The 15,367-nt window shown below is 39.7% G+C and overlaps 1 protein-coding gene across 2 annotated transcripts; it reads right to left on the bottom strand.

Moving 5' to 3' along the window:
• Positions 1 to 61: 61 nt before the first annotated feature.
• On the bottom strand, positions 62 to 15,141 carry GGH (gamma-glutamyl hydrolase). Of its 2 annotated transcripts, none has more exons than XM_014873052.2 (9): positions 14,832 to 15,141; positions 13,816 to 13,930; positions 12,382 to 12,432; positions 9,174 to 9,258; positions 6,628 to 6,766; positions 5,663 to 5,769; positions 5,465 to 5,555; positions 4,092 to 4,229; positions 62 to 1,981 (listed from the first exon to the last, which is right to left on the bottom strand). In XM_014873052.2, exons 1-9 carry the CDS (start codon positions 14,959 to 14,961, stop codon positions 1,860 to 1,862), a joined length of 978 nt encoding a protein of 325 aa, XP_014728538.2. In that variant the 5' UTR covers positions 14,962 to 15,141; the 3' UTR covers positions 62 to 1,859. The 2 variants fall into 2 exon arrangements, with proteins under 2 accessions (XP_014728538.2, XP_088031637.1); XM_088175511.1 differs by having other exon boundaries at positions 14,766 to 15,092.
• Positions 15,142 to 15,367: the final 226 nt, after the last annotated feature.

The following is a 15,367-nucleotide window of genomic DNA, read 5'->3' on the forward strand; positions in this document are numbered from 1 at the left end:
GAAGACAATGACTGTTGTCAGTGCTTCATCTGTGCTATCTAAAAGATGATAAAAATACAAGTCTGCTTGAATGAAAGTTTATTTCACATATCATAGAAAAATCATGCTTATCATCAAATAAGGCTTTACAACATAAAGGAAAGATACATACAAATTTATAATATATAAACTTCTCTCATTATATTACACACAATACTCTTTGTAGTTACACATTTAGGAACTAATTACTACCATTTCAGACACTTCACTTGCAAGATTGATCTCTGGTTTAAGGCTTACTTAGGCAAATTCTTAGAGCTATTCCAAAGAACATAGCTGAACAACAGGCAGAAGACTGGACTTAGTTTCAAAGTATCATAGCTGCTACATTTACATGCAACTGTAGAGCATAACCCTCTTTTTAAACTTGGTTCTATTCAGGAGTAGATTAATAAAGCTACCTATATTAAAAGGTAACCATTGACTAAGTTGGCTGATATGACAAATATAAAAATATCTCATGTTTAAGCTTGCAATTAACTGGAAGTGTTTTTCTGCTAGTCACAGTTAATGTTTCCTCTGGTTTTTTTTTTAATTGATGCATTTCACATATTCTTATGCAGTTGCTTCATGATGAAGAACAAGTTAGAGCGTGTTTTACTTGAAAAACCTGAGAAACTTACCAGACTTATTCAGATATGATACCTGAGAGTATGAGGTTCTACAAAACAGAGCTGAAGTTTATAAACCTGAATTCTTCATAAACTCCAAATTCTTGTTAATGTTCAAACAAAAGTTTGGAAGCTATGCTAGAGAGGAGAATTATATTTGATTGTCTAATCTTAGTTCCTTTTTGGACAAAACCACTGAACAAAACTTTCACCAAGTCTGGAGCAAAGCAGAGAAAAAACTGTGCCAGTGTATTGCATGCAACTGCTATTATCACATTATGTCACCTTTAACAGGTTTCTCATGTACATTCATCTGCTGTTTAAATTTTAGCTGCACTGAACTATCAAAAAAGACAGAAAGAAACGACCTTGTTTACTAATATAATGGCAAACTACCACTTGACTTCAAATAAAAAATTCTATCCAGTTACAGGAAAAGTCTGACAGTTCAGAGAAAAAATTAGGTTTGTATTCTTGTAAATACAAAGGAATGAGTGTCTGCATCTCATACCCGGCTGCTGTCTCCACTTACTCCAGTAAGTTACTCCATTCTTAGCCCTCCAAACTTACATATTTTATGTGATATTTGTGATATGAAGGCCTCACAAAGTATAAGGACTGCAAATAATGCTCAACGTACAAGAGAAACAGTTTCACAAATAGGATAAAGCATGCTTCTTAGGCAAAAATGCCTGTTTGCTATCATGCCTTATTATTTTGATTAATTTTTGAAATTACAAAGGAGTCCCTGTCAAGAACTTGGCTGCATACACATATCTGTGACAAATCCAAGAGTCTCATTTGCTAAATTGTTTGAAAAGGACAGCAGTTTACTATGCAATATATCTATCTAATGTATCTATCAAAGTCCACAACATTTTACAAAGGGAAGTCTCATATTTTAAACTATATGAAAGCTTTTCCTTGTACCGAAGGTGATTACTTCAAAGTTTATAAGCATAGTCAAGTCCTCTTTCCTAGAAGAAAAATATATTTTTCTGTAGTTTGCCTTAAAGTATGATCCAAGATGATTATTATGTTATTGAATGTAAATTTATATATTAATGTTTCAATAGTGCAGAAGATACACAGAATAAATCATTGTAAAGGAAAACTGTTCTAGCTTGCTGTCACTATATCAGCTTAATTACACAAGGCTGGCAAATAATTCCATTTATAAATAGCAACACTGTACCTTTGACAAGATACTCAATCAAAAAAATAGGTTTGCTGAAATGCAGAAAATGGTCCTGTGTAAACTGGATTGTAATTATAGATCAATTCTTTTGTTTCCTCATCTTCACTGGAGAAATGGTGCATGCTCTTCCTGGCTGTAAAATATTGCAAAAGTACCGATTATTTTAATGTTATCCTCCTCAACAATATTTATCTTGGCAAAGTAAGTTATTTTGTGTAGCACAACAACAAATGGAATTACAGTAGCTTGTATATGAAGAACTGTGAAGATACATTTTCAGAAATGGTTACAGCATATTTTATTACTGGAGAGGGAGAATTTAAAGCCAAGACTGAATAAAAGAGTTATCCATGAGATACTGGCAGTATCTACCAGAAATACCAGTAGTTTTAACTTTGAAAGAAATACATCGTAATATCAGCCTACTGAAAGCTGCATGGACTGTGCTGGTGAGGACAATAAAATTGACTCCTCCTCTGGTTTATCATGTTGGCAACTCTACAGAAGTTAAAATTAATGATGGATGGATACAAAAATGGTATTTCAGTAGAATGGTTTAGTTACTAACTGATCACACATGAGTATATTTTTACCAGCTGAAAGCAATTTACATTTTTCATCTTGTGGTTTATTTTCAAAGTTAAGGAAGATATTCTGCCTTAAATTAGCTACAAATGTCAATTTGTAAAGTCATTGTCATTTGTAAATGTCATTGCAAAGTTATGATATGAAATACTCAGTAGGAACAGCTTATGTTTCAGTACCTCCCCAAAAGACTAGGGAGGCAATGAAGAGTAATTTAGGATTGGGTAGAAGAGATGGGGGTAGACAGTAGATCCAAAAGCTAGTGACACGTCTGTCTGGCACTCTGCACAAATTCCTTGGATGTGTACATGTATGTAACAGAACTCACATGCTGTGTCTCAACAGGATTTACAATCAGAGCTGGCACTTGTTTTGTCCCACTTAATTTGGATAATGGCCTGAGCAATCTTACTTCCATTGGGAATACAGTATGCAGACGGATACTAGAGAAAGCAGCAAATAAGGCCAGAAAACACACTGCATTCTAATATTAGACTACAAAATTAAAACTAGACTCATACTGTATTTTCTCCTATTTCATCCCCCTTTATTTTTGTCATAGTCTGCCATCTCATAAAATGGCCTGGGTTGGACGGGACCTTAAAGATCATCTTGTTCCAATCCCCCTGCCATAGGCAGGGACACCTTCCACTAGACCAGGCTGCTCAGAGGCCCAGCTGTGCCTGGCCCTAAGTTCTCTATCAAAATGGTTTTCCTACATTTTCACAAAGAGGAGTAGGACCACTTTATGCAAAAAAGCACCTTGAATTTGGATGAAACACAACCTCTAGTTCTACACTATCACTGACCAGGTCAGCACAAATTGCATTTCTTTACATCACCGTCTAGTTTCCTCATTAAGTTGATTCATTTGATTTGAGACCAAGTCTAGAGACCAAACTCAACCAGCTTATGTTCTTCATAGTCCTCATCAAGGAGGCAAGACAATTTCATAAAATTGCCCAGGCAGAATGATTTAGTAGAGATAGATTAAGGAATGAAGTTTGATTCCTTCAAATACTCCTCTATTTATATCCTGCTTATTCATAGCAAACACATGAGAAGTGTTACAAACTATCAAAATGTTACGCATTACTTACTTCCAGATTCTTAGGGTATAAACAAAAAAAATGAGCAGCTCTGTAAAATTTAAAATCTCCTTGTGCTGTCTATAGTATACAGCTGTAGGGCACCATATTGCACCCCTCTGACACACCCATACTGCACAAGGCCCATTTATAGTCCTGGTGTATGCATTTTACAAGCAAAATTGAGAACATATTGAATGACTGTAATCCAGTTTGGAACTGAAGAAGCCCCTAGAATTATTAATTACTTTTTTTGTTTTATTGTCTTTGTGCAAGAGAGGCCAAAATGTTACAGGGATATTTTGAAATGGTACAAAGTCACAGAACAACGTTTTAGAGCCAGCCTAGTGAAAAGAGTTTGTGGAATGCTTGGCCTTTTGATGTTACTTTCACTAAGCCATTCTGCTTCTAGTATCCTTTAGTGTTTATAAGCCTATAAAGCTTGCAGAGTGATCTTCTCAGAAAGCATTATGAGATACTCGTCTTTGACAGCTGAAGTCTGTCATCTTCAAAGTTTTTGAGTAATGCTTCACTCTAACCCCCAATATTTATATATAATCAATTTTTTACCTTCATTAACGAAGAAATCAGCCATATAATATGCTGCTCTTACAGCAGATGGTGAATGCGGAATGCCTGGAGAATCCTTCCACTCAAAAGGATTTTTCTCTGGATGCCATTGCATGCCATAAATTGGGTATTTGTATGCTATAACAAAACACAAAGCATGTAAAGGTGTGTTCCTTAAGAATTACTTAATTAATCTTACTGCGAAATAAACTCAGAGGATAAGCTACAAATATACCTCACTTATCAACAGTTTCACAAAAGCTTAAACAGCAAGTTGAAAAACTGTTAAAGAAACAGTAGAACTGAAGGAAAAAAATCAATATTGTAAAAGAAAGGTCTCATTCCATGCAAGAAAATATTTGTACATATTTTTTGATTATTTATTTCAGAATTAATGTATATACACACTAAAAAATAATTTTTCAAGTATATCAGTCTCAAAGCTTCCTATCTGCTCGCCAACATCACTCAGCATTCACACCCATACTGGATGCCAATTCCATGGGAGAGATCCAAGTCTTAGTAACTCCTTGAAGGCCCAGTCAATCCAGGGGCAGCTGCCATCTGCTCTGGCCAGGCCTGATACATTTGGGGGGATCAGTCCTTAGCTCCCTTCCAGGGAGTAGCGGCACAGCAGCTGATGACTGCTCTGTGACAAACCGCTTGCAGGCACAGGGTGATGCCTGTCATTAGCCTAATCAGGTTTGCTGATCAAAGTGCTATTCTTCTCTTCTGGAGGCCAGCCAGGATGTCACACAGAAGAATCCCATTGGTGACAGCTGGGCCCTACGGTAGGGATGCTAGTGGTGCACTCATCAAGATAAAACACTCCCTGAAGAGCTAGCTTGTTTCCTGAGCTGAGCAAGCCCAGCATGAAACAGACAAAACAAGTCATGCAAAAGGCTTTTGGAGGAGGGCAATTACCAGCATTGCCGCTCAGGTGATGAGGGATATTGCTGTTCCCTCAGCAGCCTGGAGTGTTCCTCCCATGCAGCAAACAGCCAGAGAGCACTAGGGAAAGGCAAGCCTAAGCAGGCAGCTGGAAAGCACGGCTTGACACAGGCATTGAGCAGGGATCCAACCACTGCAGCACAAGTGCTGTGCAGTTCACACCACGGCGCTCAAATACGCCAGTGCTAAAGTGTAACAGCATATCTGGAAGGGGAACGGCAGGTGGGAGGACTCACAGTACTCAAAAGATAAAATATCCCTGCAAAGAGAAATGCTCCTCACGGCCACAGCACTGGCAGGGCGCATACTCACTCACCCCACTATTTTAACAACTTGCAATACAAATTCACATCCATGCCACAACATCCCTAAAGAACCAGGTTGTTACAGTCACAGCTTCCAAAGGAAATTAATTTCCTTACCTTCCATGGTAGATATAAACTCCACTTCACCATCAGTGTTAGTGGTCAGAACATTATAGAAATTACGAAGCTTTTCATTATTGGTGAAATTCTGTGATAAGGAGAGTGGGAAGAGGGAAAAGGTGTTATTTGCTCATTTATTTCTAGTTTTGACAAAAAAAAAAGTGTTTGTATGCAGGAAATAAAAAGATCAAATACCTGCATGGAGAGGCTCCATACGTGAAAGTTTGATGTCAATGGCTCAGTAGCAAGTGCGTGTAACACATCATCAGGGAAATTCCTGAACATTTTACTGTCTTTTGCAGCTATTACAAAGAAAAATATTGTATTTTCCATTACTGAAAGTAGTCTCAGATGGACTTATACTGACAGAAGACAATTAATAAAATGCTGTATTAAGCTTTTTTTGGCAGTAAATATTTATTATTTTAGAATAACCTGCAAGAAATATCAGTGAAATAACTGCAACAGATTTCCAATATGCTATTACCACTGTCTAGCACTGTCTACTACTAGGTCTTGACCCAGAGAGGATCCCACTAAGGTAGCAAAGTTCTCACTAAAATTAGCATCATTCTTTGACACTCATTTCTGCAGCCTTTCCACTCACAACGAGTACAAGTGAATTTTAATTTGTGAATGATGCATTTTTTTTTATTACTCACAAAGGGTAAAGTATTGACAGAGGCCACAATTTACAAATGCTGCCAAGTGCCATAGCTCTATCTCAAAGAATCTCTGTGATTTCAATGCTGTTCAAATGGGACAGTAATGCTACTATTCATCATGAGGAAAGACATGATTTGAAAAATTTAAAATCACCTGTTCTCCAAGCTCTGAACAGGTTTTGCACCTGTGGAATTTGTTCAACTTGGTAACAAAAAGCAGACGTTATTTTGTAGGTCTGAATTTTCAAATGACTCAAAGAGTCACAATTTGGTTTTTGCTGATTGCTGTTGGTTTCAAATGGCTTGTGCTCACTTCTCTGCTTAAGAAGTGACAGCTGCACTGACTTTACAAAAACAGTCAATGCAACTTAATAACAAAGAATTTAACAGAAGATAATCATCAGGAACCTGACAAACATTCACCCCATATTTATCACAAACAAAACACAACACCTCTTAGCAAAAGTCAGACATGAGATGTAATGAATTTTTCACCTGAGGTAAAGTTCAGAGGGAGTGAAAAACCATTTGTCTTGGTATGAACAAGTAAAATTTCACCACTTGTGAGATATGTAAGCTCTTCGTGTCCAAGACACGTTCCCCATACTGGGAAATAATCTCCTTTGTCATTAGCCTACAAAAAAAAAAAACAATAACAAAAGGGAACAATGAAAATGCACAGAAAATTGACTGACAAGAACTTCCAACTCTTTTTACTTTCTTTTGTGTAGGTGAGAAGTACAACTATTACAGTAGTATGAATTGCTACCACAGAAATTGTAACAGTTCAACTGCAATTGAAATAAGCACAGATTCCCTTAGTCTCACCTAAAATATGAAGGCTAAAGGATATATATGTATTTTAAAGCAGCAACCTGAGCCTAATGTGGATATTGATTTGACTGCTCTGTTCTACAAGTAATGTTGAGAGGGCCCTAAACAGAAACCACAAAATGGCAATAGTTCTCTAAAAGAAGAAATCATTAGAAGGGACACAGAAGAGTCACCACTCACCACTGTGAGGGAAAGCATACTTGTTACAATTCACACTTTTCTACAAAGCATGCTATGATCACATAGCAAGGGACCTTTGCCATGTCTGTGCCCACACAACTGTACTAAGAAAACATGAATCCTACTACTAGCATAGCTATGGTCTTACATCACATACCTATATAATTGTTTAACTAGCACGTTTAGGCCTGTGTTCCAAAAAGACAAAAGCAACATTAAAAAGTGGCAATCATTTTCAAAAGAATAAATTGGCAGGTCAGCATGAAAACAATGTGAAAAAATAGCAAAAAGGAGAAAAAGAAAGCAAAAAAACAAGAACACAACTAGTTTCTTGTGACATAACTAAGCATGGTGCATACATGCAGTGGAAATCTGCATTTTTAAATGGTTTGCACATGATATTAAGCATATGTTGGAGACTGGGATGTTTCAGAACTCCTGTTTTTGTGAAATCTGACTAGTTTTTCTTGACTTGTTTTTGAACATTTTTAAGTTATGCATACCACAACACACACACACCACCCCTGAAGAGCTGCTGCTCAAAGCCGTTTTTGAAAAAGCTGAAATGGCAGGCTCAGAATAATAATGTTCCCCTACTGCATTACTGAAAGTATGGGAGTTGTAAAAGCCCACAGAGCTACTTCTTCCCACAGCAAAACAAGGAAGATGTACAGAAAGAAGGCTGATAGGGCTCCAGTCTTCATGACCACCCATAATGTATGAGGCACAGAACTTACATGAAAGACAGACAGTGGAGTTGCAAGTGAGGACTAAAACTACTGAAGGCAAAAAATAAACTACAGTTTAAAAGCAATTACACCTGAAACATATCCCCTCCCCCCCTCTTTAAAAAAAAAAAAAAACTAGAGCCTGGAGGCTAAGCATGTATTAAATACCACTAAACACATCACATTTTAAAAACTGATTTAAGAGCTGGAAAACAGTATTTAATTTAGATTTTTGCCTAAATAGCAAAATTCTAGTGACTTGAATGGGGATTAGCTTTTCACATCCTCTATTCATATTAAAGCAGAGCCAGATCAAAGTAATTTCTCATTGTGAACATTTGCAAATGAAAAGGACCCCTCATGTTTTAGAAAAAGATATAAAGATATAAAATTCAGTCATTCTGTACTTGTAAAGATACTCTTGACTATTGCAGCTTACCTTACATAAATAAAACTAGCAATATTTTATACTGCTAATTAAGTTTTGACAGACAAAAATCAAAACACAAAATTATCACAAACATCAAAGAAAAAATCCTCCTTTGTTAGAAAGGGTTACCTAGGAGGAACTGAATATTATTTTCTGCCTTTCAGTCACTGGTAGTGCATCTACCAGCTAATAAACCTGTCTCTCTGAATATAAAGTGACATAGGCAATTCAGTTCGTCATTGTGAAATGTCAACATAATTTCATAATCATACAACAAACCACAAGAAACCCTTGCCCCAGTGCTGAATACCAAGGTATAGGCTGAAGTTCACACAGTGAGCAGTTCCAGAGAAACAAATGAAATTGTCTCACAAAAAAGTGAGACGGTCTTTGCAAGACTGACCACAAATAAAGAGAAACAAAAGGATAAAAACATTGGTGCCACAGGGTCTGAAGAGTAAAGGGAGCTCAATGACTGAATTGCAGCACTGACTGGTCCTGTGAATGCCACTGCCTGCACTTTCCTTGCCTGTTGTTGGAAAGTCAGCAGCAAAGGTGGAAGAGCAATTCCTCTTTGCCAAGTTCACATAGAGCCATAAAGCCTCAGGTACAATGAATAAACAATACTGTTCTCACCTGAAGAACTCGAGAGTTTAAGACCATAAAACAACATATAACAGTTGTGGGTGTCACAAGTCTGAATCTTAAGCTATTAAGTAGAAGTTTTATGCAGAAGCAAGAAATAAGCTACCTATTTTCAGGCCTACAGTTAACCCACTGAATGACAGTGTAAAACTATGAAAAATGTGAGCCCCGCATTTTGATCTCTGAACAGACATAACAAGAACCAACTGCTCCTTAGTAATTACCTCCAAGGCCTTGTGGTAAAATATCTTAGCAACCCTTGAATACTCTGAAGTCCTAAGATCCACACCACCTCCTGGAAGAAGTACCCTGAAAGGCAACACCCAAGAACATGATTAGAAACAGCAATCAACCCAAAACTTGGACAACGTACACAGAGAAATGTCTGATAGCAGTTTTAAGGGTACAATTTAGGTCTAAGTTTCAGAAACCTACAGACAGGCATCTATGCTCCTGGTATAGACAGCAGGGATCTAGTCAGGAGAGTCACTGGAGATTCAAATAGGTTTTCCAGAGCAGACACCTGAGTGGTAGATAGGCTGAACAGCCCTGTCAGCTCCACTAGCTGGACTGGCTAGCCTTCCATTAATTATATGAGTTTGGACAGCTAGTGCACAGGCAGACAGAGAAGTTTAGGTGTTTCAGTCTTTAACTTAATCACAGTGCTCTTCTACCGAAGAATAGTTATCACAAAGTATATATCAAGCCTAATGCAACATATGGAAGAAGAAAGTAAACAGAAAATACATAAAACACACAGATATCAGCTGGTAAACAGAAGGGTTGCAAGCTACGACTGTCATTTCTTATCCTGACTCTCAGCTAGCTCTCACTACCACGTTAAAATTCCAGCCCAAATCTCAATTCATTCTGTTCAGTTTCAGAAAAATAGAACTGTGGCCCTGGCATAGGGACCTTCTTATTGGAGACAACAAAGATCAAAAAATTCCTATCAAAAAGGAAGAAAAGTACATTTGACCATAAACTTTAGTCACACAGGGTCCCACAGAGCTAAGGAAAACAATCTTAGGGACAATTTCATAGAAATAGTGCACAAGATTTTTCCACCACAAAATATAATCAGGAATGGCAATTCCCTGTGTGGCTCCCCAAACACAAAAAAACACCATGGAAGAAATAGTACAGTCTAGCAGAGAATTCACATGGACACACGATGACATGGAAAATAATCAAGCACCGTCAGAAACAGTAACATGAAATAAAGGAAGCCTCTTCTGGCTGTAACTGGAACAACACCTGCAGAACAAAGAAAACTGTATGTGTGAGCATTCCTTAACCGACTGCTGCAGGACCTCAACTGGATTTACTCAAGTCACATCCATTAGTTGGTGATTTTTTACCAAAACAGCTGTAGGATTTCCTCTACATTTCTGTGCTCAGAAAACGGCAATCTGTGTCAGTGAGATACTAACAAACAGTTAGAAACAAATAACATCTCAAATGATCTCAAGCATTTGAAGAGCAACTATACATTTAAACTCTTGTGACCAGGTTTTTTTTAAAGTGAATAATGCACAGGCTCAGGTAAAAGCCATCAAGTATTTGGTGGAAAAGCAGTATTCACAAAAATACAAAAAACTTTACTTCCCAGCATCAGCATTGAAAATTAATACAGCTGAAGGTATTTTCAAAACAGGCCAGATTACAGGTTTCTTCAGAGATCTAACAGACAGGTGATCTTGACCTTGAAAGTGTAGGATCTAAAAGGTGATTTTTACTTGTAAGTGGTAGAAAATTCATTCCACCTGTTCAAACCAAAACCTGGACTATACTAATTAGGAAAACTGCTAATGCAAAAAGGAAATAACCCATTAAGTAGCAATGATAATGGCCTGACATTGTCATAAGCAGATTGAAATGCAACCACGTGTATTCCAGTATCACTGCCTGGTTAGAGCTGATGATTTCCACTGGGCATTTCAATGGCTACCTCAGGAGTACATTCATAAAATTATGTCTTTAGTATAGTAAATGTCATGATTTTAAGAAGGTAGCATTTAATAGCAAGTAATTTACAACTTCAAAGAAAATATATGAAAGAGCAATGTATCTCCTCCTTATTCTGAATTTCCACATAATAGAAGTCATTCCATCCAGAGCTCCTTTTTGTTATTTACACACAGTTTTATCAGGGAAGCCAACAGGTGACAGTGGAGAGCCACAGAAGGAAATAAAGACCATCTTCACTCACCTACATAACACAGACTTCTGACTGCAAGGACAGAAGAACAAAGAAAGTGGATCTACTTGCCAAATACTTTCTCCTGCACTGATGTAGGTGGTGAGGTAGAAACAATGAGAGACCCATTGGTGGAAAGCCCTTTTGGCAACCAAAGTGAAGCTGGTAGCCATGAGAAAGGGAGAAATGATTCATTTTGTCTCCAACAGCACACAGCAGAGAAAAGCATCACTTGTCTTACGTTCACTTATAGCACAAGACTACAAAGACCCAAGTCTTAGTGTCCAGGGCTGTTGATGTAGGAGGACAATGCACTGCCCAGACAGCCAAAGGTCTAAATCTGCAAGGTCCACACATGCTGATTAACATTCTAGTTATATGCATAAGCTTAACAAATGTATTCATGGTTTAAGGTGCTCATCTCATGACTACAAGTAGCCCAATCACATGTTCTGGCCTCATGCACCATCATGGATGTGAAGTGTAGCATCAGCTGATTTTACTCTTCCGAAGTGCACTTCAGAAGCACAAGGCTAAAAAAACATAAAAGGTTTTGACTTTGTTTAGTCCACAATAAAATCTGTTAGGCAAGAACCCATTATCATATTTGAAAAAGAAGAACAGAGGGGTGGCTAGTTGCCACAGAGCTCCTGGAAACCAGCAAGATTTTCTAACAAAGACCCAAGACACAAAACCACAACAGGCAATACAGACCATTCAAGTAGCAAAAGAGAGAGCACACATGGAGAAAAGAGTAGAAGAGACTGGAAATTAGAAACTTTTATAAGAGAGGAGATATGAAAAGGACTGAAAGAGGGAAGAAAGGGTAGAAATAGGAGTGAAATACCAAGCAAGTGCTATTAAACATCAAAATGAAGGTGACAGCTCAAATGAGGAAGACAGAAAAATTAACGAAGAGGAAGTTGAGTATATCACTTGCAAAATTGCTCATTACTATAATGCCACTTCTCCCTGTCTGCAGACAAACACAAGGGAATGCCAAGACGAACCTTGGCACTCTTGCAGATTATCTGACATGTTCCTCAAGGAAAGAAAGGAGGCACCCACACTGGATGAAATAATGCATTCTGTGTCTCAGAATATATTTTCATGTCTGCAGTGCCCAGCACAACCTCTCAAGAGAGTAGGAAGACAGTGCTCTTGGGAACACAGCAGAACTCAAAAACAGAACCACGATGCCTTTCAACAGAAAATCAGTACTCAAGACTTACCCATTAATAGAGTGGAATATTTTATCATATTCTTCATCTGTAAGATTTAATCTGAAACACCAAAAATAATTATAGAATACATATGATGTACATTTATTTGACCACAAAAATATAATCTGTATCGAATAGAAATGTCTGACACAGAAAATACGCAGAAGGCATGCTTAAACAGAGTAAAATGGACACAAATCAGATGAAACATTTCACTTGGAACAGCTAAATCTACAAGATTGAAAATAGGGCCCTGTCAGGTAAAGTTGCTGATGAGGTACTCTGAGACTCTTCTGCAAGACACTTGAAAAATTTACTATTTACATGAATGGCATGGTTATTATTTCCTGCAGACTGGCAGCTCCGGTTTCCAACTGATTCCAAGAAGGGCAGAGCTGCAAACAGTGGGTCACACCCATGCACCCCCAGCCTCCTTGCCAGCGTGGCAGCACGAAAAGCAGAAAAGGCCTTGGCTCTGTTGTAAGCCCTGCTCAGCAATAACACAAACATCTCTTTATCATCAACCCTGTGCTCAAGCACAAATCCAAAACACACCCCCACACCAGCTACTGTGAAGCAAATTAACTCTGCCCCAGCCAAAAGCAGCACAGATGGCCACACTTCTGCAGAACTGATATGCTGGGTGTAAGTGAAAGTGTTCAGCTTTGCTGCAAGTAACTTAATTGCCAGAATTAGAAGCATCCATTCATTGGTGAAGCTTTTGGTCAACAAACATTCTGAAAGCTCCAGCAGCTATGTGAGGAATGCTGGCTTCTAAATTTGGGCACTTACGTGGTGCTTTTATTGGACTGTGTAGATACATCCTATTATATTTTTCTGCAGTTGAATTAGTATTGTTTTTAAGTACCGAAATCTGTAATTTTATCATCTGGTTTCAGTGCACTTAACATTTTATAGCTAAGTGCTGGTATGAAGTATTTTCAGCTGTTACTTATTCTGCTACTTTTTAACAAAACAACAAGGAGATAGTGACCTATAGTTTGAGCAGAACTGGACTTTGTTTTCTGAAAGGAGTATTGATAGCCTTCCTCAATTCTCTGAATTCCGGGGCTACAAAATATGAAAAAAAAATACAGATATCTACATATCCAGGTATCTATGTGTGTTTGTGGAGTACACTGGACACTGAATATAGCTAACTTTAAAAACCATGCATGCAAACTACAGAAGGCAATTTTACTGGTAAAAAAAAAATTAGAACTTTTCAAAGAAAGACTAGTAACACAAATATTAAAAAGTACATGTTCCAATCTGCTTTTACTCAGATTTCTGAAACGCTGTAAGAATTGTGGCATCTTCAAATGGTCTTTGAGGAGCAATAAACACTCAGAAAAGCAGCAGAACTACTTTCTGCCTCTGAAATGGTACATACCTTACATAATGCAATTATTATCCACTCCTAATGATTAAAAAAAAATGTACCTTATTGGCACAGCTCGAGCACCGGCAGATTCCACAAATTTCACATATGAAGCTGCAATATAAGATCTTCCAAATCGCTGGTACTCATCAAAGTGACATTCTTGTGACAATATCCCTGAACGACCGAAGGAAGAAAATTAGCACCATACAAATGGGAAATGCTACACAACTGAAAGAAAAGTCAAAAAAATGAGCTCATCAAATCCAACCTAGGAATGAAAGCCACCATGTCAACTATACTGTGAAACAAGTGCCACGTCCAGTCTTTCCTTAAACGTCTCCAAGGACGGTGAGTCCACCACCTCCCTGGGCAGTCCATTACAGTATCTAACCACCCCTTCAGTGAGGAAATTCTGTCTAATGTCCAACCAGAAGTTCCCCTTGGTAGCTTAACTCTGTCCTCTTGTCCTACTGCCAGCTGTCGAGTAGAGACCGACCCCCACCTGGCTACAACCTCCTTTCAGGCAATTGTAAAGAACGATAAGGTCACCCCTGAGCCTTCTCTCTTCCTGCCCAAACCACCCCAGGTTCCTCAGCCGCTCCTCTGGAGACTCGTGCTCCTATTAATTAATTAAGCTCCCATTTCCTATACGGCAGCTTGCAGCAATACATTTACTGCCCAGAGGAACCGCGGGCACCGAGACAACGGGACATCAATTACGGCACCCCGTCACAAGGCGCCACATAAACACACATTACCTGACTAAGGCTCGGCTTCTTCCCTGCTAGGACTGCCCAGCACTGCAACTTCTCCCAAGCAAGCCTGGTTTTTAGAGAAAGCACGGACAGCGTAACGCCGCTTGTAACACCTCAGCCAAGCCTCCGCTCCGGGAGACGTTTCCGTGCCCCGGCAGGGAGGCAGCGAGCGCGGCGGCCCTTGCCGATGGGTTAGGGTCTGTCCCTAACCATGATGGGTCAGCCCTTGCCGATGGGTTAGGGTCTGTCCCTACCCATGATGGGTCAGCCCTTGCCGATGGGTTAGGGTCTGTCCCTAGCCATGACGGGTCAGTCCTTACCGATGATGGGTCTGTCATTACGCCCCGCCGCGAGGTCGCGCCGCGACAGGGAGGCAGCGGAGCCGCAGCGCAGCAGCACCAGGAGCAGCGCGGTGGCCGCCACGGGACCGAGCCCTGCCAGGCGCCCCATAGCCACCGCCGGGCACAGCGAACGGCTCCGGGCACCGCACGGCTCCGAGCACGACTCGGCTGCCGGCACGGCTCGCCTCGCCTCCGGGCACGGCTGCCGGCTGGGCCGGGCCGGGCCAGGCTGGGTGCCCGCCTCTGCGTCACGCAGCGCGGCCCGCTGGGAAATGTAGTCCAAGCATGCTGGGAAATGTAGTCCAGGCACTCTGGGAAATGTAGTCTCGGCCTCGGTGCCCCGCCCGCGGGCTGAGCCCCGCCGGCGCTATCCATCCATCCATCCATCCATCCATCCATCCATCCATCCATCCATCCATCCATCCATCCATCCATCCATCCATCCATCCATCCATCCATCCATCCATCCATCCATCCATCCCATCCCCACTGCCACCCACGTCCTTCCTTCTCTG

The sequence above is a fragment of the Sturnus vulgaris genome, chromosome 1 (assembly GCF_052056855.1).
Source record: "Sturnus vulgaris isolate bStuVul1 chromosome 1, bStuVul1.hap1, whole genome shotgun sequence".
Lineage (NCBI taxonomy): Eukaryota > Metazoa > Chordata > Aves > Passeriformes > Sturnidae > Sturnus > Sturnus vulgaris.